At 50.7% G+C, this 22,922-nt stretch overlaps 1 protein-coding gene across 10 annotated transcripts in view; it reads right to left on the bottom strand.

Annotated features, from left to right (window-relative positions):
• The window catches only part of TTC39A (tetratricopeptide repeat domain 39A), a 58,708-nt gene extending 36,049 nt beyond the window's left edge, over positions 1–22,659 (bottom strand). For 2 of the 10 annotated variants that reach the window (XM_064589163.1, XM_064589164.1), the window contains exons 1-3: positions 10,939–11,093; positions 7,329–7,583; positions 3,417–3,521 (exon numbers count right to left, since the gene is read on the bottom strand). In XM_064589163.1, the coding sequence (XP_064445233.1) occupies positions 3,417–3,521; positions 7,329–7,583; positions 10,939–10,976 (398 nt within the window). In that variant the 5' untranslated portion in view covers positions 10,977–11,093. Of the gene's footprint in view, positions 1–1,335; positions 1,416–3,416; positions 3,525–7,328; positions 7,584–10,233; positions 10,358–10,938; positions 11,097–11,705; positions 11,769–22,547 lie in introns of those variants that run through there. The other 8 variants (XM_064589162.1, XM_064589168.1, XM_064589166.1 and 5 more) reach the window with 8 other exon arrangements.
• Positions 22,660–22,922: the final 263 nt, after the last annotated feature.

Raw genomic sequence — 22,922 nt, 5'->3', positions numbered from 1 at the left:
GGGAGAAATTATATTCATGCAACTCCTTCCTAGGAAGTTTCTGGAGGACACATTGTGGTAAAATGAGGGAGGATCCCAGAGAAAAAGCCAGGTCAAGGAAACGGGAGAGAAGCAAAGGGATTTCTAGGAGATAGCTGGGAGGTGGCCAATAGACACATCTGTCTTCCACGGTTCAGGTTTCCAGGGAAAAGGCTAGAAAGAGTTCAGGATAAATGTATATAGCAAATTAGGCAAATGAAAAGACAAGACAATTATTAACTCCAGAAAGGAAATGTAATCTTACAATGTATAACTTGTCTCTGCAATGAGCATTAGTTACCAAAATTATAATAATGTAAACATTATTGATTTAGCCAGATACTGTGATATAATGATGAGAGGAGGATGAGGGAAGGGAGGTAGGGCAGGCTAAATTCATCAGTTGCATTTCTATACAAGACAGAAGAAAGAGAAATTAAGGAGTCGATCCCATTTACAATTGCACCCAAAACCATAACATACCTAGGAATAAATCTAACCAAAGAGGCAAAGGATCTGTACTCAGAAAGCTAGAAAATACTCATGAAAGAAATTGAGGAAGACACAAAGAAATGGAAAAACGTTCCATGCTCATGGATTGGAAGAACAAATATTGTGAAGATGTCTATGCTACCTAGAGCAATCTACACATTCAATGCAATCCCCAACAAAATACCATCCACTTTTTTCAAAGAAATGGAACAAATAATCCTAAAATTTGTATGGAACCAGAAAAGACCCTGAATAGCCCAAGGAATGTTGAAAAAGAAAAGCAGGGGCGCCTGGGTGGCTCAGTCGTTAAGCGTCTGCCTTCGGCTCAGGTCATGATCCCAGGGTCCTGGGATCGAGCCCCACATCGGGCTCCCTGCTCAGCGGGAGGCCTGCTTCTCCCTCTCCCACTCCCTCTGCTTGTGTTCCCTCTCTAGCTGTGTCTCTCTCTGTCAAATAAATAAAATCTTTAAAAAAAAAAAAATAAATAAAAAAAAAAATAAATAAAAAAAAAAAAGAAAAGCAAAGCTGGTGGCATCACAATTCTGGACTTCAAGCTCTATCACAAAGCTGTCATCAAGACAGCATGGTACTGGCACAAAAACAGACACATAGATCAATGGAACAGAATAGAGAGCCCAGAAATGGACCCTCAACTCTATGGTCAACTAATCTTCTACAAAGCAGGAAAGAATGTCCAATGGAAAAAAGACAGTCTCTTCAACAAATGGTATTGGGAAAATTGGACAGCCACATGCAGAAGGATGAAACTGGACCATTTCCTTACACAACACACAAAAATAGACTCAAAATGGATGAAAGACCTACATGTGAGACAGGAATCCATCAAAATCCTTGAGGAGAACACAGGCAGCAACCTCTTCAACCTCAGCCACAGCAACTTCATCCTAGAAACATCGCCAAGGCAAGGGAAGCAAGGGCAAAAATGAACTAATGGGACTTCATCAAGATAAAAAGCTTCTGTAGCAAAGGAAACAGTCAACAAAACCAAAAGACAACTGACAGAATGGGAGAAGATATTTGCAAATGACATATCAGATAAAGGGCTGGTATCCAAAATCTATAAAGAACTTATCAAACTCAACACCCAAAGAACAAATAATCCAATCAAGAAATGGGCACAAGATATGAACAGACATTTCTCCAAAGAAGACATCCAAAGGGCCTAAAAGACACATGAAAAAGTGCTCAACATCACTCGGCATCAGGGAAATCCAAATCAAAACCTGAGACACCACCTCGCACCAGTCAGAATGGCTACAATTAATAAGTCAGGAAACAACAGGTGTGGGCGAGGATGCGGAGAAAGGGGAACCCTCCTACACTGTTGGTGGGAATGCAAGCTGGTGCAGCCACTCTGGAGAACAGTATGGAGGTTCCTCAAAAAGTTGAAAACAGAGCTACCCTACAACCCAGCAACTGCACTCCTGGGTATTTACCCCAAAGATACAAATGTAGTGATCCGAAGGGGCACATGCACCCCAATGTTTATAGCAGCAATGTCCACAATAGCCAAACTATGGAAAGGGCCAGATGTCCATCAACAGATGAATGGATAAAGAAGATGTGGTATAAATATATAATGGAATATTATACAGCATCAAAAAGATGAAATCTTGCAAATGGATCTAGAGGGTACTATGCTAAGTGCAATAAGTCAATCAGAGGAAGACGAGTATCATATGATCTCACTGATAAAAGAATTTGAGAAACAAGACAGAGGATCATAGGGGAAGGGAGGGAAAAATGAAACAAGACGAAACCAGAGAGGGAGACAAACCATAAGAGACTCTTAATCTCAGGTAACAAACTGAGGGTTGTTGGAGTGGAGGGGGGTGGGAGGGATGGGGTGGCTGGGTGATGGACACTGGGGAGGGTATGTGCTATGGTGAGCGCTATGAATTGTGTAAGACTGATAAATCACAGACCTGTACCCCTGAAACAAATAATACATTATTTGTTAATTAAAAAAAAAGAAATGACCAACTTTAAAAAAATGAACTATTATATTACAAAAAAAGTAAGAAAGCTAAATTCTTGTTTACCAATAGATGTTTAAAAGTAAAAGGTAAAAAAACCATAATTTTATGGTGTATGAATTCTAGCTCAATTTGTCTTTAAAAAGTTGATAAAAGGGGACACTTGGGCTGCTCAGTGGGTTAAGCATATGCCTTCGGCTCAGGTCATGATCCCAGGGTCCTAGGATTGAGACCGCATCCTGTTCCTTGCTCAGCAGGAAGCCTGCTTCTCCCTCTGCCTGCTGCTCCCCCTGCTTGTGCTCAAGCATGCGCACGCTCACTCTCTCTCTCTGACAAATAAATAAAATCTTTTTAAAAAACTGAAAAAAGTGATAAAGGAAGAGTAGTATAAGCATATTATTTAGCAAGAAGGCAGTAAACACTGGAAGAAATGGCTAAATGATTAACCGACATTATTACCCTAAAGGGCTTGAGTAACGGCAACTCAAATCTTTAGTGCTCTGGGGAAAAATGAGGAAAAGCAGCTGTGTTAGAGCTGACCAGGGAGAAACCCCGAGTGGATTCAGTGGTAACAAGAAATCAAAGTTGAAGAGGCCATGAGAACCTAAAAGGAAGGAAGTCACAATGACCTTGGGGAGGGCCTGGCTGTTCAGGGCTGTAGAATGGGGAGCCTGAGCCCCTACTTTTATGGGACTCAGAGGGTCATGGTGACCCAGAAGGCTGAAGGCAGTCAGTTACACGGGGTTCCTCTTACATAAGACTTCTAGTTCTCCATGACCAGACAACTCCCCCCATCCCTCTACACGTGGACTCCCGAGTGTACCCAGGTGTGTGCACACACGCACACACGTGCACACACACACACATACACCCCGGGGCCCCCACCCCCAACCTAGACTTAAGCCTCACCTGGGCTTGAGGTAGCTGAGTGCTTCTGAGAACTGGTTGGTGAGGAAGAGGTCCAGGGCGATCATGCACTGGTCCAGGGCCTCATGGAGGCTGCTCACAGAAGTCCTGCTGGGAGAGACACTCAAGTGACCAGGAGACCTCAACCCCACTCCAAGCTGGAACTGAGCCCCACAGAGCCCATGAGACCTCCCTGTGGGCCTTGGGTGCCTGTCACAAGCTCTTCCAGGCTGCCCGCTCTGTACTGGGACACAAAGACAACTTGGACCCACCTCTAAGTGTTCCTAAAGGTGGGAGGAGAGCAGAATGGGGGTGTCATCTGAGATCTGGTGGAGGGGATTGGGGAGGAGCAGAGGATGGAGGGCAAGGAAGCCTCAGGAACAAATTTATCTTACCCCTCACAAGGGTAAAGGGAGTCTTTATGGCCCTTCTGACCCATCGCGCTTTTCTGCCCACCGCCCCCAGGGGGGCACAGCCCACCCACTGAATCCCACTTCAGTCCTTTTCCCTCCTCCTTCTCCAGAACTTCTCTCTCCTGCCCTCCTCGGGCCTGCACTCTAGAACCCCAGAAGCTCTGTCACAATGGGCTGTAGTGTGCAGCAGACTGTAAGGCCTTTCCAGGGCCCTTTATCCTCAAGGGTCACCTTTCCAACAGCATTTCAGTGGACCAGACCATCTTCTAGTCCTTATACTTCTCTATGGCTTTCATCACCCTCACACACACACAGTTTTATTTTTATTTATTATTTATTTTTACTTATTTTGTGCTTATTGTCTGTCTCCCTCCACTAAAAATAAGCTTCCCAAAGGCAAGAATCCTTGTTTTGTTCACTGCTGTATCCCCGGCATCTAGTATCTGGTACAAAGTGGGCTTTTGATAAGTATCTGTTAAATGAATGAAAAAAAAAATGATTGAACGAGAAGAACAAATCCTTGACCCTTCTGGGTCTCAGCTTCCCCATCTGAAAAATAAGAGATTAAACTAGGAGATCCCAAAAGTCCTATCTTGAGGATGGTCTTGAGGACATCTCTTTTCAAGGAGTCTCTTTTGAGAGAAGATTTCAAAAGCGGCCTTGATGACTTCACTAAAAAGAGATCCTTCCCCAAAAGTTAGTTGAGAGAGAGTCCCTTTCTACCAGATAAAAGTCCACACATGCCTTAGGGTCCAGCTTGAATATCTCTTCCGTGATGCAGCAGCGGATCGTCCCGGCAAATCAAAACATGTATGTTGTTCAAAACTGAACTCTTGTTCATTCTCCCAAAGCTGTTCTCCCCTAGTCTTTGCCATCTTAATAAATGACACTCCTCTACCCAGTTTCTCAAGCCAGAAATCTGAGAGTCAGCCCTAATACACCCCTCTCCTTGAGCTGTCAGTTCTGCCTCCCGACCATCTCTCAACCCAGCCCCTTCTGAGCCCAGCGAGCTCCAGGGCACCGCCATCACCCCCACCTGGGTCTGATGGAAGACTGCCCCTTCTGCTCTCGCCCCTCCTACCCCTTCTCTCTCTCTGTTGGACTGTTTTGCTCAATATTTCAAGTCTCTTAACGCTCTTCTTGCCATCTCTGACTCCATGAGATTCTCAGTAATTTCTTCAGATCTTCCATTTCACTAATTCTCTTGAGGTGTGTCTGATCTGCTACTTTTCCTGAGTTTTTAATTTCAATGATTATCTTTCACATTTCCAGAAATTCCACTTGTTTCCTTTTCAAATCTGCTTGGTCATTTGGGGCAGTGTTTTGTTCCCCACTTATTGCTTCAAGTCCATCTTTGATTTCTTTACATGTTTATTAAAATATTTATATTCTAGATCTTAATTCTAGCATCTTAGACTCTCAGGGAAACAAATTCTGTTGTTTCTTGATTTGGGTGTCTGCTGCTCACAATGACTTGTTTCCTTGTGTTTTGTAATTTTACCGTGAGCTCCTATTTATTGGCTGATCCCAAAGGGATCTTAGGAGAAAAATCTATTCCTCCAGAGAGGATTTTCACTTACTTTGGCCAGATTCCCTGGGGTGCTACCATCCGATGATACTTAAGTTACTTTTTTGGGTTAGTATCTCCAGGACCACAAAGGGAGTATGTCTTCAAACACAAAATTTGTGTGAGGGCAGATTCGTATTTATAAATTTCTCCACCAGACCTGTCGTCCCACATTTTGTGAGAAGGTGGCTATTTCTTTCTGGTCTATTTGCTGAGGGGGTAGCCCTCTGAAGGTTCCAGATGCATGTGGTGGTGGTAGGAGGGCTGGGTTTCAACTCCTCACACTGTCACTGGGTCGGCCCAACTCCTTACTTATCATCCCTTGAGTGGTCATTAAAACTCAAGGTTCTGGATTTCTGGAATTTGTCAACACCCTCATGTTGCTGAGGCTTCATCTCATTTATCAGCCTGATTTCAGCATCCTTTATATTCTTGGCTTGAGAGGATTTCTGTTACTTCTGTGGGAGCTCAGGAATGTATTTTAAAGGATGGCTGAAGTAACCCATGTAGCCTCTAGGGAGTTTTTATAAGGGAGAATGACGGAAGCATTATTCCCTCTAACCCATCCTTCTCACAATAGCCAAAGTTACCTGTTTAAAACCCAAATCTGACCATGTCACTTCTGAACTTGAAATCCTTCACTGGCTTCCTATTACTCTTAGGATAAAGACCAACTTTCTTTCCATGGCAGAAAAGGCCCCACCAGAAGCAGCCCCTGTCCCTTTCTTCATGAGATAGACACAGTGTCTTCCTTTGTGCCCAGGGCTTAGCCTAGTGACTGGTGTTCAGTCTGCCCATTCTGTTGGATGAACGGGTGAAGAGGCAGTGAGGACCTACCACCCTGAGCGTTTAACTGGGCTTCTCTCCTTGAGCCCTCACAAAGCCTGTGAAGTAGGATTATTATCCCCAGTACAGATGAGGCACAGAGGAGAGGTGACCAGGCCACGATCACATGCCCAAGCATGGGTTCTAACCAAGTTTCTGCCTAAGCCAGTGCCCACCCACCAGCTCAGCTCCAAGAAGTCAAGTCCATTGTCCTGGCTTATGACCATCTCTAAACAACTCCAGAGCCAAGAGCCTACCTCCCATTTCTGCATACACCCTACTGCCACCACCACCTCTGCCTCCCATCAAGAAAGACGTTCTGCCTGTTCGCTCTATGTGGAGAGAAAGACAGGTGGACCCATAGCACAGAGGGGCATTCCCTCCCTTGACAGCCCCAGTACCTCTTCTGCTTAACTGCTTAAGTGGGTCTGACATGACCTCTGCAGACCGGGAGCTGCTTTGGGGTGGCCCTGGGGCTGATTTCCTCCTTCCTTTGATCCCACAAATACCCACTCATCTCCGGTTCTGGCCCAGACCCGGCCCTGCTCTTGAAGAGTTCACAGTCTACAGAAGTGACAGATGCAGGCAGAGGCAATGACAGCCAGAACCATCAAGGCTGCAATCACGGGGATCACTGATGGCCCAGAAGTGGAGACAGGGCATTCGACAAAGCTTTCTGGAAAAGATGGCACTGATCTGAGGACAAGATGGGAAAAGAAGTCCAAGAAGGGGAAAAAGGCAAGCAAGGAGCTAGAGTCATGATACCATAGTGATAAAGAGGCACGAGCCATACAGGTGAGGTGGCAAGACAGGCTCTGGAAGGCCTGCTAAGTGGTGTGAGGTGGGGATGTCCCGGCTGGCTAGGGAGCTCAGGAAGGCTGGGGACACTGGTCCCATTTGACTTAATGATGGCATTAATAACCACCCCTTCACCACCATGAGATTCTCACTTCAGGTTCTAAACTGATGACTGCCTTGTTTCAATTCTCCCACCAGCCCAGAGGCAGGCACGCTTATCTGCATTTGACAGATAAGGAGACAAAGACAATGAAGATAAGGAACCTAGGGAGAAGACAGAAATGCTTTCCAAAAAAAGCAAGCTTGCCAAACCTTTCTCCTCCCCTGGCTGTGACTGAGGTCCCCACTTCTCTGCAGGCTGTCCGTGTCTTCAAGGCCTTTCTGCTCCAAGCCACCTTGCCAGCCCAGGTTAATACATTACTGAGCTCCTGAGGGGTTGATGGTGGCCTTTCCACTGTGCCTTGGAGAACCTGAGACACTGGGGTGCCGCTGAGCTCGATGGAGCATGGAGCAGGGCTGGTGACCAACGCCAGGAGCTTTGGCATCGTAGGGGAGGGAGGCTTGAGGCTGGAGTGAGAAGGGAGCTGTCAGGCGGCCTGGAGTCACCCCACTCTCCCCTTCCCTCCCCCTTCCCAGCTTTCATCTGTCTGGAAGCTGCTACCCTGACACCTGATGCACAGGATGGATGGAGCAGGGGGACCTCTCCATCCCCACTGGGGCAGTAGACGCAGTGCAAGGAAGTCATTCAGGAAGCAGACTGGAGCCAGAGGTGGCTTTTCCTCCCTGCTCCACCATTCAGGAGGAACTCTGTCCGGGGTGGGGGGCTGGGAGGGGATCTGTCCACGGGAACCCATCCCAAAGTGACCTCTCTCAATTGCACATGATTGTGACTCTCCTTCCGAGAATCCCCCTTAGCTGTGAATGAAGTGAGTATGACATGGCATGGAGTGATGTGACAGGGCAGTGTGGCCTTCAAGAGTTCTGAAAGTGGATGGGCGCCTGGGTGGCTCAGTTGGTTGAGCGACTGCCTTCGGCTCAGGTCATGATCCTGGAGTCCCGGGATCGAGTCCCGCATCGGGCTCCCTGCTCGGCAGGGAGTCAGCTTCTCCCTCTGACCCTCCTCCCTCTCATGCTCTCTGTATCTCATTCTCTCTGTCTCAAATAAATAAATAAAATCTTTAAAAAAAAAAAAAAGAGTTCTGAAAGTGGAAAACCCTGGTCGCAAACTGCAGCTCAGCAATTACTCATTAGAGAAACTTAGGAAGGTTCTTTAACCTCTATGAGCCTCCGTGTCCTCATCAAGAAAACGAGAATGGCAGTTCCTACTTCCTAGGGTTGTTGAGAAGAATGACTGAGACAATGTAAGCACAGTAAAAGTACTCAAGAAATGTTAGCCACTGTTACTTTTTTTCTACGAGAATGTGTTTCCCGTTTGTACGAATATGTGTTTCCATTATGTCTGAAGAAACACTGCTTTTATAAGAAAACTAAATAACTTTAAAACATGGAATGTACATATCCTATGACCCAGCAATTCCACTCCTGTGGGGCAACCGAAAAGAAAACTCACATATGCGCAAAGGACGACCTTTGAGAGTATTTACTGTTTGAATAGCAAGACTCTGGGAACCACCTCAGTGTCCATCAAGAAGGCCGATAAATAAATGCGGGACCCTACATTGGGTGGTATATCATACATCAGGGAAAGTGGGGACCAGAGCTGCAAGGATCAAGAAGGCTACATCTCAGAAACCTGAAGCTCAGTGAGAAAAAGCAAGCTGCAGAATGATTCATGCTGGATGACCCCATTTATATAAAAATTTTGAAGTCAGAACAAGCTTCATTTTCTTAGACTTATACATACTCAGCGAAAGAATAAAAACAGAATGACAAAACCAATGATATTGTAATAGTGTTGTAGGATGACGGATGGCAGCTACACTTGTGGTGAGCATAGCATAATGTATAGAGAAGTTGAATCACTATGTTTGTACACCTGAAACTAATGTAACATTGTGTGTCAGCTATACTCAAATAGAAAAAATTAAAAAGATAAAAACGCAAATGCCAAAATCAAAATTCAGGACGGCAGTTATCTCTGGAGAGGGCAGAGGAGAGGGTCCACAGAGGCTTCAAACGTCTCTGCTATAATTTATTTCTTAACAAGAAGAATATGAAATAAGTGGCCATAATGTTGACATCTGAAAAAGCTGGTGGCAAGGGCATGGAGTTTATTTTATTATTTGCTATATTTTTCTGAAGGCTTAAAATATTTCATAATTTTTAAAGTGGTGGAGATTTAAAGTTTGGTTTGTTTACCACTGACCCTCATATACTGGGCTGGGCCCCGAGCAGGCCTTGGGAGTGTTTGTTGGGTGACTGAGTACCTATTGTGAAGGTGGAACTGCTTTGCCTCTGTTCTGCTCAGACCCCACCGGGATGGCACTGACCAGAGACAGGGGCAGATGGACCTGTGTGGCCTCAAAGAAGAGAGGGACCTGGAGGGCATGCAGTGGGGGGCAGGTATGGTTCAGTATGAGGAAGATCCGCCAGTGCTGGAAGACTGAGCTTGCTGCCCTAAAGGCCCATGGAGGGGCCAGGGGGGCCTGCAGTTGGAGAGTGGACTCAGGCAGGGATATGAGTGTGGAAGGAAGAGGGATGGATGTGGCTTCTAGCCTGGGAGTTCAGTATTCTTTGATAGGTGCCCTGTTCCATGCCTGCCTTCTCTCCTGGCAGCTTCTTTTCTGGGCACACTAGGGTGGTGCTTAGTCAGGGCTGGGCACAGGGACCTAACCAGGCTCCAGATGTACAGACTTCAGCTCAGAGCAGGAAGGGAGCAGCCAGGCCTGGCCTCCCTGTATTTTCCAAAGGAGAGACCAGAAGTCCAGGGAGGATAAAGGATGTGGCCCAAATCATACAACAAACATGGTGAGGGAAAAACTCACCAGGCCACCGTCCCGGGGCCCAGAATGTCCCTCAGTGACCCAACTTCTAAGCCCTCATCCGGGATGCACACACAGGCGCTGTGGAGGCCTCCAGCTGGGCCTGGCACCAGCCCCTGTCACCTCCTGTTCACATGTTAGCCCTGAGGCCCTTGGCAAATATTGTCCCTGGTGGTGAGGCTCCAGGTAGGGCGGGAACACCTCCCAGCTCACCTGAGCCGGATCTCCACCCAGCAACTGCCCAGCTGGGCCCTCAGGAGCCGCCCCCTACTCACCTGCGCCCAGGAAAGGGCCAGCGGCTCCTGGTCTCCCAGCTGCTAGCAGCGATCACTGCTACAGGGGCAGTGCAGGGATTCTACCGGGTTCCTCAGTGGGGTGGGGAAGAGCAGGAGAGCCATACTGGAAGTGACAACACCCACCTTTACTACCCCAGTTCCTGCTGCGCCGGATGGGCACAGCTGATTCATATCTTAGCCTTTTAACTCCCTCAGATATCCCGAAGATGAGGCAGTATGGCACGGGGGTGGGGGCTCTAGCATCAGAGAGAGCTGGGTTCAAATCCCAGGCCCACCGCTCACCTCCTGGGTAACGGAAGGCAAGCCACTTAAGAGCTATGCCTCAGTTTCCTCAACAGTAACGGAGGTGAAAACAACAGAGCTCACCACAGGTGTAAATGCCACAAGGGGAGGAAGGCGGCCCTGACGTGGCCATTACTACAGCTCCGTGAGAAAGTTGGGACCCAGAGGGGAGTGCCCGCCCCAGGATCCCGGAGCCTCTACTCCGCTGGCGCGAGCGTCCGCAGCCCCCTCCCCGCTCCCGGCGGCGGCGGCGGTTCCCGGAGGCCGGCGGAGCGCCAGGCCGGGGGCTGGGGTGGGGGGCTGGGGTGGGGGGCTGGGAGCCGCAGTGCGGGCCGAGGCGCGGGGGAGGCCGGGCCCCGCGCCCGTCCCGCTCCCCACGGGCCGCCCCCGTCGCGCACTTACCCCGCGGCCAGGGAGTCCGCGGCGTCCGCCGAGCTCATCGCGGAGGGGGGCGGGCAGGGTGCCCCGCCGGACGCCAGCCGCGGCCCAGGTGCTGCCGCCGGAACCCCGAGCCGGGCGCTGTGCGGCCGAGCCGCAGACGCCGCGGCCGGGGAGGGGCGCGCCGGGGGCGGGGAAGGCAGCGGGGCCGGGCCGGGCCTCGGTCCGCTTGCCCGCGCGGTGGGGCCGCGGCCGCCGCCCGTCTGCGGCCGACTGGAGGCTGGGGCTGGGCGGGGGGCGGCCGCGGGAGGCGCCCCCACCCTCAGCTCTCACAGGTGAGAGGCCCGGGCGCCCAAGGTCCGCCGGGCCCATGCCGAGTGCCCCCGCCGCGCAGCCCCCAGGGGCCGGAGCTCGCTCCTTCCTCACACAGCCCCACCTATTTGTGGCCAGAAAGTTCTCTTAAACCTGAGGTCCACCTCCTGTCACTCTCCCCTCCCCCCCCAGCTCCCGCCTCGCAGCGGCCCCCACCTGAGCCCTTCGTCATCCTACTGCATTGGGGGGGGGGCATTCATGCTGAGAAAGACACAGCCTCCAGAGTCAGGCTTGGGTTTTAATATTCCCTTTTGCCCCCTGCCTGACTGCGTGCAGCACACAAGGCGGCAGAAAATAACGCAGTTTAGCACTCCCTGTGCTCACACAGTTCACACTCGCCTTCTCAAATCATCCCCCTAGCTGCCATTTTACAGACAGAGACGAGGCACAGAGTTTGTGACTTGCTCAAGTTAACTCACCTAATAAATGGCAAGTTGTGATTGGAACTGGCCCTCCTGACTCCAGGGTGGACACTCTTGTCTCTCTTTCCCCCTTGGTCCTCTCCCCTCTGAGTCCCCAACCCCTATATGAAGTCACCCATAACACTCCTCAAATGCTCACTGTGTGCACACCCTACGGTATCTGTCTAGGACCAGGGTTGAAGCCCACCTGGCCTTCTGGCACAATGCGCCACTGGTCCAGGAAGCGTTAACCAGCCACCACTTCCAGGCCCCAGATGCTCTTAACCATGACTCATCAGAGCACGTGGCTGCCATCAGAACTCTCCCTTTACAAAGGCAGGGGACAGGAGGAGGAGGGACTCCAGCGCCCCTGGAGCAACCCTTAGCTCCAGGATGTCAGAATAGGAAGCAGGAGGAGCCTGTAGAGGCAGGCCTGGTAGGAAGAAGGCTGTGGAGTAGGTCCCAGGAAAGCCAGGTAGATTGGGCCTGGTGGCAGAGGGGAGAGGTTTAGAAGATCACTGTTTAAATCTCACAGGTGGTCTGGAAAGGTGGTGAGTTCTTATCCTGCCCATATGTGAACAGAGGCTAGATGTTCACTTGCAAGGATCATCCTATGTCTGGCATTCTCAGACATGGGCACAGAAAAGGTAATTAACTACAAGGAGCAGGCTATGATGACATACACCATCATCTGGAGGAATCCAGATCAGGAGTGCAACATAGACTGGAGGGGTGGGGGGAGAGCTTCCTGGAGAAGGTGGGCACAGAGTTGAGCCTTGAAGTTTAGAATGTTTATACACAATAAAGTCGTGGAGAGGGTGTACCAGATGGGAGAACAGCATGGGTGAAAGCAGAATGGGGGTGGGCAGAGGCACACCCATGTCAGCTGGTGTTTGTGAGGCTGGTGAGAAGACCAGCCATGTGTATGAAGAGGAGCCTCAATAATGAGGCTGGGGCACCCTATCGCATGCCATGCCCATCTCTGGGCATTTGTACATGCTCGTCCCTCCACCTGGGACACACCTTCCTCCCTTGTCACTTATTATTCATTTAATCAGGGTTTGATCCAGAAGTTTACAACTGGAAGCCTTCTTTTTCTTTTTTTTTAATTTTTTTTCTTTTTTAAAGATTTTTATTTATTTATTTGAGAGAGAGAGAATGAGAGAGAGCACATGAGAGGGGGAAGGGTCAGAGGGAGAAGCAGACTCCCCGCCGAGCAGGGAGCCCGATGCGGGACTCGATTCAGGGACTCCAGGATCATGACCTGAGCTGAAGGCAGTCGCTCAACCGAGCCACCCAGGCGCCCCGGAAGCCTTCTTTTTCAAAAAAAGAATACAAATTTACCAATATAAAACTGCCAGAGTCCTCCCAGAGCCCCAGTAAGGGCCAGGTGAGGGAACGGTTTTGAAGCTTCACGCTACGTTAGTTACAGGTAAATCTTTATTGCATTTGACCAACATTTATTAAGAGCCTGACATACGTCCAAACTCCTCGCCCTGCAGGTTTCAGTTCAGACAGCACATCTTCCAGAAAGCCCTCCCTCCCTGGCTGGGTAAGGGGCTTCCTGGGTACACACTGCCCTAACCCCCTATGACCTAACCTCATCACCGGGGGGGTGACACCACACCATCTGTGTGTGATGGTGGTGGAGTGAGGTGTGTATGTGATTGTCTCTGCCATTAGACTGGGAGCTTTTGGAGGGTCCGGTCTGGTCAGACATCTCTGTTTCTGATGAATCACAGAATACCAACATTTGGCCTAGCACTTTACCATTTCCCTCTGAGGTAATCATAATAATGACTGATGTTCACCGAAGGCTTATTACACGCAACACATGTTAAGTGTAGAACACGGGCTATCTCATTTAATGCTCGCTTTTAACCACCTCTCTTGGGGGTTTCTCTTTTTAACCACCTCCTCATCAGTAAAACGGAAATACTGCCTGCTTCAAAGGGTGGTTGTGAGGATTAAGAATTCCTGTATCTAAAATGCCCAGCAGGGGCACCTGGGTGGCTCAGTCAGTTAAGCGGCTGCCTTCAGCTCAGGTCATGATCCCGGGGTCCTGGGATCGAGCCCCACGTCGGGCTCCCTGCTCAGCCGAGAGCCTGCTTCTCCCTCTCCCTCTGCCTGCCTCTCTGCCTACTTGTGCTCTCTATCTCTCTGTCAAATAAATAAATAAAATCTTTAAAAATAAATAAAATGCCCAGCACAGTACCTGGCAGGTGACACAGTGCTGTGCGGTGCTCTGGTGGTGGTGGCCGTGAGGCAGATGCTATTATTCTCCCCTTTTGTAGATGAAAACTGAAGCTAAGCAAGATAAGCAACCAAGCTGCCTTCGGAGCTGGAACTCTCCCCACATAGCAGTGGCAAAGATGCTGGAGCCACCCACCTGATGAGTCAGGGCAGCAGAGTGGTCCACCCTTCAGAAGGGCTCCACCCGGGCAGCTCCCAGCCCCCAGGAGCTCTGGCTCAGCCCCAACCCTGGGGAGCCTGGGAGTCACCATTATTTCTGCCTCCCAACCCAGGTCACCTGCCCATTTCCACCTCAAGGCGATAGCCAAGCTCTGGGGATCAGGAGAGTACACTGAGTCCCAGGTTCCTTCCTCCCCTGCTGGGGGAGTTTCCTGGTGCTTTGTGCCTGAAGTTGCCAGGCCTGCTTCCTCTTGCATGTTCTCCCAAATTGCTGGGCTCACCACACCTGATGGCAAGAACAAATCGCTGGGCTCACCACACCTGATGGCCCTGAGAACCTCCATAGACTACTTTTACCTGTACCATCTATCAGCTTAAGAAGGCCCTCAATAAATATCTGTTTAGTGAAAGCTCAGGATTTCCAAAAAGCTCCATAGTGGCTTTATCTCCCATCCCACAGTGGCTTGGACCAAGTGTGACTTGGACTCAGGTCTTAACTCCTTATCCTATAGGAAAAGTGTGTGGAAAGGGGGGGGTGGGCCACAGAAATGGGGGTGTGAGCATGTGAAAAGTGAGGCCATTGTTGTAGAAATAGCTTAAGTTGTGAAGTCTGCTCTGCGTCTACCTCTCTGGTCCTGTCTTCCCATCTGTAAATCTGGGATAACAGTGCCAGCCTCGCAGGGATGCTGTGAGGCTTTACTGAGCATTACTCAGGTGATGCCTCGGCCCCTTCCCCCTTCTCCCTCTTCCCTCTTCTCAGTCCCTTTCTCCAGGCCTTTCCCTGGCATGAAGCAATCCCGGACTAGCTCTCTCTACCAGCCCAGAACTAGCCAGTTGGACTCCAGAGACCTCCCACCAACCCAGCTGGGCTGGTGACTATACAGCAGGTTTTCTTAAAGTGAGTGAGCCCCACCCAGCAGGTTGCGGGCTTGGGCAGGTTAATAATTCACAATCAACAGACCCATCAACAAAGGGCCCTTGAACAGGGCTGTGACAGTCACAGTTCTGAAATATCCCTTGGCAGGGGCTCTTAGGGAAGACCAGAGGGTCACCTACTTGTTGGGCCAGCCTCCTCCCTCCTCATGAACTCTGACCCTCACTAGCTGTGTAACCTTGGGCAAGTTACTGCCCCACTCTGGCTGTTAGGTTCCTCTTTTCCCCATATAGAGGGGAGAGAAGGGTGGGCCAGGAGCTCAAGGCCCTTCCTTGCTCTGATGTTCTTGGTTCTGGGATCTGAGCTCTTGTACCAAAGTCTGGTCTCCCAGAGCTGCTGAAAGTGGATCTAAGGAAGGAGCCCCAGTCAAGGCACAAGGGACCAGGAACAGTTTTGATTGGACAAAAAGAGGCAGAGCTCCAATGAGGTGTTTCAGGCATTGAGTGGCATCCTGTCAGGGGTTAGAACTTGGGCTGCAGAGCCAGGAAGATCTGGCTGGACTCCTGGCCCCACCACAACCTAGCTGTGCAGCCCCAAGCAAATCACTCTACGAGCTTGAGGCAGGGCAGGGAGTGGTTCAGAGAGCAGGTTAGCACCCCAGCTCTGACACCCTGGATCAGTGACTTCAACTCTGAGATGGGGATGATGACGGCACCAACCTCATTAGGCTGTTGCAAGGATTAAATGTGGTAACATACATGAAGCACTTGGAACAGGGCCTTACCATTAATCTTTGAGCTTTAGTTTCTTCACCTATAAAGCAGGGATAACAGGATTCTTGTGAACATTAAATGAGCAAATGGACCCCAAAGAGCTTTGGAACCATGCAAGGCTGTCCAGAGAAGAGGAAGTCTTCTTCCTGGCCAGGGCCACAAGGACATCCACTGGACGGACACCTGCCACGTATCTTTATGGCAAATGTGCTACCTCCCATGCTGCCACGGGGAGTAGAAAGCAGCACCATCTTTCAGAAGGGGAACTGGAATTTTGGACTGGAAACCTTAGAAAGGTGACCCAATACACCTAGGCAACAAATATGTCTGAAGAAATAGTCACAAACATAAAGATTGCTGGTACAAAGATGTTCATCACAGTGTTTTCTATAATAAGGACACAGCTAGTAATAACCTAAATGTCCATCAATAAAGAATTATTTCAGTGAATTATAGTGAATTTATAGGGTCAAATATTCTGCAGATATTTAAATTTTATAGAGAATTTCTTTGCCCAGATTACTACATTGTTTCCCAAGTAGTTTCTCTGCTCCCACCCCTGTCCCCTTATTGTCTTCTCCACACAGAACCACACCCATTTGATCTGATCATGTCCCTCGTCTGTTCAAAACCCCACACTAGCTCCCCATGTTGTTCAGTGCAAAAGCTAAAGTCTCCACATGGCCTTGAGGCCCTGGATGACCTGTACCCCCATCTCTCTCTCTGACATCATCTCCCTTTACTCTCTCTCTCTCATATTCAGCCACTCTGGCCTCTTGCTTTTTTCCGAATATGTCAGGCACACTCCCACCTCAGGGCCTTTGCACTTGCTATTCCTTCTGCCTGGAATGCTCTTCCTGCAGATATTCACATGATTACTCCTCCACCAAAGGGCTTCAGATCTCAGCTCAAATGTCACCTTCTCCGTGAGGCCTTCCCTGACCATTCTATTTAAAATGGAACCTTTGCCTTCATCCTCCCTATTCCTTCATCCTGCAGTATTTTTTCCATAGCACTTGCTATCTTACCTCCTGAATATTTTCCTTATTCATTTATTTTCTGTCTACCTATTAAATTCTACACTCCACAGGGGTGGGATTTTTTTTTTCAGTTTTGTTCTCTAATATATTTGCAGTGCCCGGAACAGTGCCTGGCATGCAGTAAGCACTCAGTAATTGTTGCATGACTGAGTTTTCTGGAAGGTGGGAAAATATTTAAAAAGCAGAATACAAAGGTAGTACTAAAAAGAAAACCCCAATGTGTATGCATTTGAGAAAGCACAAGGAGGCTCCATCTCCTCATCTATTAGAATTGGAGACAAGAAGACCTCCCCCATGAGAGCTGAGGTTGGTGGAAGGCGGTGAGGCATGTCAAATCAGGGCTCAGCCAAGGGTGGATCTCGCTGTTATCAGATCACTGAGGCAACAGGGTGGCAGGCAGTAGGGCTGTTGTAAAGGCCGAGGCCTAGTTCAGAGGGTCCAGCGGAGAGAAACCTGGGCTGGAAGGAGCAGTGGCAAGTGAAGGAGAAGGGGGACGATTTGCGTGCAGCGCTGTGCACTGAGCCTGGGGAGAGGTCATCCCTCTTTGACTGGCTTGTCCTGCGCTCAGGGACAGTGCTTGGGTGTGCCCTTCAGTTACACAGGTGTGGATGAAGTACCCACCCACCCATTTTCTTGGAAAGACAGCAGAGTTACCTTCAATCTGAGACTTAGATGCTCTCTCTGGGGGAGGGTGTTTCTTACCTAGGGATGAATTCTTGCAGGGGGAGGGTCTTGCCATGGCAGACTCTGGAAGGGAGGGAGAGGGACACCTGAGGCTGTGGGAGGGAACAAGCAGGGACAAACTTCCTTCCATGGGGAAAAAGGGACTCACAAGGTATGGAGCATCTGGCTCAGGGTTACCTGGATAGGGCACCTGATGTCCCACTCACTGTCATAAGTCCTAATATAATTGCCCTCCTGGGGTACATGGGACAAATCCAGCCACTGGGTAGGAAGGATTTTACCTAAATACAATAGATTTCTGAACTGCCATTTTCATCTGAAGTGGGAAGGAAGGAAGATGTGGGAAGACATCCACGGGGCCCTCCAGATGTGGAAGTTTTGCAGTTAGGCTCCTTCCAGGATGGCTGAGGGGCTTGGCAAGGGGCCGTAGAATCCTAAAAATCTTCTGTTACTCATTCCTTGCTTCCTAAGACGTATTAAAAAGTTACAGATTGGTTTTAGGTCAAGGTAGAGAGGTATTAGGAGAAGGGTCTGTCCCACCCTTGGTCTGGGGTGATAAAGTGATGAGCTTCAGGGACCTTTGCCCTGTAAACCCCGCCCCCCCCCCCCAGGTGGTGGTAGTCAGGCTGAGAATGGGGCTGGAGCCAGCAGTCACAATTGCAAGAGAGTCCCACAAGGGACTAGTTCCCAGCTCCCAGGGTGGCAACAACTGAAGACCCTCAGAGGAAGGTCCAAGCAAATCATATTTTGGGTACTTCATGAAGCTATGACTTTATGTTAGGGCCCTCCTTATTGGCCACAGTTAATTACAATATCGTGCCCCACCCCCACAACTTGTTCTTAGGGGTACTTCTTCTCCTTCCCTCCTCCCCAGCCCCACTGGCAGAATGGTAGGTGCCTCTTATTTGACTCTACCTCTCGGGGCACAGTGACTGGTTGAAGGGAGGGTCAACTGGAATATTTCCCTGAGCTTTTTCAAACAAGACTGGTGGAGGAGCCCCTTCCTCTTCTGGCCTGGGGGACTAATGACAATTATCAGTAACACTCCTGGGTCACACTGACTATGTGTTAGGCACTGTTTTCAGTGCTTTACATAAACGAATTCATATAATCCTCACAACAACCCTGTGAGGCAAGTCCTAACATTAACCGCGTTTTACAGATGAGGAGAGTGAAGTAGGGAGAAGTTAAATAACCTGTCCAAAGTCATACTGCCAGAAAGTCCCAGAGTCAGGACCCCAAATCCGCCTGTGTGGCTCAGGGTACTACTGTCCCAGGACTTGAGCTTGGAAGCTGCTAGTAGCCATGCCTGCACGGAATGGAGAAGAAGGAGGTGAGCATTAGGAGAGAATGGAGCTGACCGCAGAGAGAAGCTGAACTGAGCAGCAGAAATATTCAGGGGAAGGACAAGCAACTCAAATCACAGATTTGGAGATAAATCAGGAACTGGCATGCTGGCAGAGCTAACACTGCAACCTACATAATCTATTTCCAACTGACCTCAAGACAGGACCAAAAATGTCCCAAGTCGGAATCCCTCTGTACCTGATAACAAGGGACAAAGGTGACCTCTGGGTTTCCCATGGCATCCTCCCAAGAGATGGAGGGTTTGAAGGCTGCAGTGTGCCTCCCACACCCGAGCCCTCTCATACCCCAAGCAGCTGCTCTGGACAGCAGAAGGTAGATCAGAACCCTGGGATTAGAAACCTCAATATCGTAGAGCACGGCAATTTTAAATCCTGAAGTCTCATGGTTCACAAATGCCTTAATTCACAGAATCTGAAACTCAAAGAGGTGAACACTCAACCCTGGCCTCCAGTCCGGATCCTGTCCCAAGGAAGGAACCCCAAAGCCACTCCAGGATTCCAGTCACCAAAATTGAAACTGCCTACCTGGAGGCATCTGAGAGCTCCTGAAACTGGGGCAGTTGACCGCAGCCCCAGGACCCTGGCCTCTTTGGCTGGGCCCCTCCATTCTCAGAGAGGCCCCTCCCCCCACAGCAGCTCTGCCGCTTACTCTCCCAAAAGCCATCTGCCCATCCATATTTCCCCCTTTGCTCCTAGTGCTGCCTCCTACAGGAGCAGCCATGGGGTGGGGTGTGGCGAGGTAAGGGGGTTGGGGGTGGGGGGGTAGCTACTGGTTTGGCTAGGAAGGGGCCCTGTTTGTAGCATGAGTAGGTGGCAGTCCCCTTTGTAAGATGTGTGGGCATCATTTCTTTCTCCTAACACTTCCTGGCTATACCCATCTTGGTGCCCGGAATCCCACCCTTGACTCCCAAACCTTTCAGAATCCCCTCTGTTCAATGGGAATACCTTAGTTACCTCATACCACTGCCAAGAAGGAAGTGAACTCACACCAAATATGCCCCAGTGGCTGTCTGTGAGGTCCTTTCCAATGTGACTTCACTAGGTCTTCCTACCACTCAGTGAGTAGCTATTATTTTATAGCTGAGTAAACAAGTTCACACAGACCAAGTAATTGAATCAAGGCCATAGAGCCAGTAAGTAAGTGGCAGACCAGGGGCTGGGCAAGCTCTTTACCCTTGGCCATGCTATGGGAGACCAGGCAGTGTGGTGGGTGAGGGGTAAGGGTGAAGTCACAGGTCCTGAGCTGGGAGAATGGAGACCTGGGTTTGTGCCTCAGATATGAGACTTTGTGGGGACACCTGGGAGTATTCTCTGGGTTTTTGTGTCCAGCAAGTTCCACCTGAAGTATAAAGGCACATGTGTTCAGGCCCTCCCATATACTCCCTCATCCAGGCCCATAGAGGATACAGGGGCCTCTACTTGGCTAGAGTCTTCTTTCTCCCTCTCCTCTTCACTGTCTCTCACCTCCCTTCCATCATTAGTGATTTTGAGTCTCACCTCTCAGCCTGTCTATTCACCACTTAGCAGTTCTTCCTCCTTAGCCTCCCCCTCCACCCCGCACCCCCCCACCCCCACTACCCTGGCGTTCTCTTAATCCACACCCCAACATCCATCCTGGATCATCACGCCAGCCTCCCCTCTGGTCTCCCTACCTCCCTCCACACTGTGACATCAGCAACATACACACATTTGAAACTCAGAAGGTGCCTGGTGCCTACAGGACAGAGCATAACCAGGTTTTCATAGGCAGGGCAGGCCTCAGGCAAGAAATTCATCTGGACATAAGACTTCTTTTCTACCCCAGCCAGGGTATCTCACCTTCCTCAGAAATTGTCCCTTCATGTCCTCATCAAAGCCAAAGCACTCTCTAAGCCCTTGTCCCTTCTGCATGTGTAGTGGGGAGACAGAAAAAGGTGACCCCGATTCAGTGTTGAAATGGTCCATCCCCCAGCAAAATCCTTTCTTCCTGGGGTACCAGGGTCATCTTTAAATATGTAAATCCTCTCCCTGACGCCCTCTAGTGGCTTCCCGACACACAGTGAAATCCAAACTCCTTGCTCTGTTCGGGGCAGCCTGCCTCCTGGATCCCATCAGACACTGATTCACCTCAAGGATCTCCTTTCTGCTCCTCAGACACAAATCACCCTTTGATATGAGCTACCCTCACTTCTGGGAATGGTCTATTTTTATTGTCTATCACATGGCCCTCTTTTAAGCTTCACACAGCATTGTTTGTTTGCCTATTTGTGTAGTCTGTCTTTTCCACTCGAACATGGTCTCCTGTGAGCAGGGAGTTGTGTCTCTGAAGTAAGGCCATATCTGCAGCACCTAGTACGGTGCCTGGAGCACAGTATGTGCTCAACAATGTTTGTTAAAAGACTGAATGAGAACCACGAGAAGGAAGCAAAGATGCCGAAAGCCCCTGAGTCTGACTCAAGGGTGGGGTCAGAAAGGCTCTCGAAAAGAGGTCACCTGAAGTTGAGTCTTACCGATGTGAATGTCAGGAGTGGAGGATGGCACTCCAGACAGAGGCAACCCTGAGCAGCCTGGCACAGTTGTGAGAGCACTATAAAGCGGTCAGTGTTGCTGGACCAGAGTGAGCACTGGGAAGCTATGGGAAACGGGCCTAGGTGGGTCACAACCTCTCTCCTCAAGAGCCGTGAACTTTAACCTCTAGGTGATAGAGACCCATGGAAGTTTTATTTATTTTTTTAAAGATTTTATTTATTTGACAGAGAGAGACACAGTGAGAGAGGGAACACAAGCAGGGGGAGTGGGAGAAGCAGACTCCCTGCTGAGCAGGGAGCCCGATGTGGGGCTCGATTCCAGGACCCTGGGATCATGACCTGAGCCAAAGGCAGACGCTTAACGACTGAGCCACCCAGGCGCCCGGAGTCATGGAAGTTTTAAAACAGAAAACTGACATAGAGACATTGGATTGCTCTTCTTCAGGGAGAATGGAGGGTGAACTTTAAGTATGTGAAGGAAAGGAACTGGGTATCTAAGCTCAGAAGAGAGGTCAGGACTGCCCCCTCTCCTCTTTCTCAAGGGAACACATCTGGAGACACCAACTCATCCAGGAGGTGGGGACAGCTGGGGAGGAGACAACACAAAGGAGACAATGACAGCCCTGATGGGTTGACCTTGGAGGAGCTGTAGGGCACATAATTCCTCCCTGGACCAGCACTGACACCCAAGATTTCCCCCCACAGTGCTGCCCCCAGATGTGGACAACCCAGGGTTGGGGGGCGGATGGTGTGCCTGCTCTCACCTGTCCCGGCACAAAGGGTGCCCATGGCTCCACTCATGCAGCGCTCTGGAGGATCAGGGGCGTGACAAGCACCCCTGAGGGCTGACTCGGCTGCCCAAACCTGACTCCCAGCCCGCCCGAGGGCCAGCTCACCTGGGTACCCTCGCAGGTAGCGCGCAGATGACGGCACTGGAAGCGGGGCTCGGGGGCGACCGGGGAGCGGGGGTCCGCAACCCTCGTCCCCAGGCCCAGCCCCGCCGGGGGCCGCAACACGCGAGCAGCGGGCACGTGGGGGTGTGAGACGCACTGGGCTGCACCTCCCCCCGCCGGCCCTCCGGCCGTTAGCCCGCGCACTGCGGTCTCCAGCTGTACCCCCACAGCTGTCCCTCCCGTCGGCTGCCGGCAGCCGCCCCTCCCTCCCACGCGCGCCTCCCGCCGAGTCCCCGTCCCCGCCCAGTACCTGCGGTCGCTCTTCCCGGAGGCCGCCCCCTTCCAGGCGGTCAGAAACGCCATGGACGCGGGCCGGACTTGGACGGGGGCGCGGGCGGCCCCTCGTGGCGGCGTGGGCTGTAGCCGCGGCTCCAGCCGCAGCTCCTGGACCCGGCGGGCGGGCGGGCGGGCGGGCGGGGCGGGGCGGGGCGGGCCCGGCGGCTCCTCCCCGCCGCGGCCGAGCACCTCCCTGCCTGCCAGGGACGTCGGTGTCCCCGGAGCGGACCTGGGGTCCCAGGGCAAGCCCATTTCCGTCCAGAGCCGTCGAGACCCATCACTAGTCACGAGGAGAAGCTGAGGCCCAGGACGCCCAGGGATTTGTCCGAAGACCACACGGAAGGCCAGT

Source organism: Mirounga angustirostris, unplaced genomic scaffold (genome assembly GCF_029215605.1).
Source record: "Mirounga angustirostris isolate CCGP_5_RB_7025 unplaced genomic scaffold, mMirAng1.0.hap1 SCAF_4, whole genome shotgun sequence".
NCBI classification, from domain to species: Eukaryota; Metazoa; Chordata; class Mammalia; order Carnivora; family Phocidae; genus Mirounga; species Mirounga angustirostris.
The sequence above is the reverse complement of the archived record's forward strand: the minus strand, read 5'-3'. Positions and strand labels throughout refer to the sequence as shown.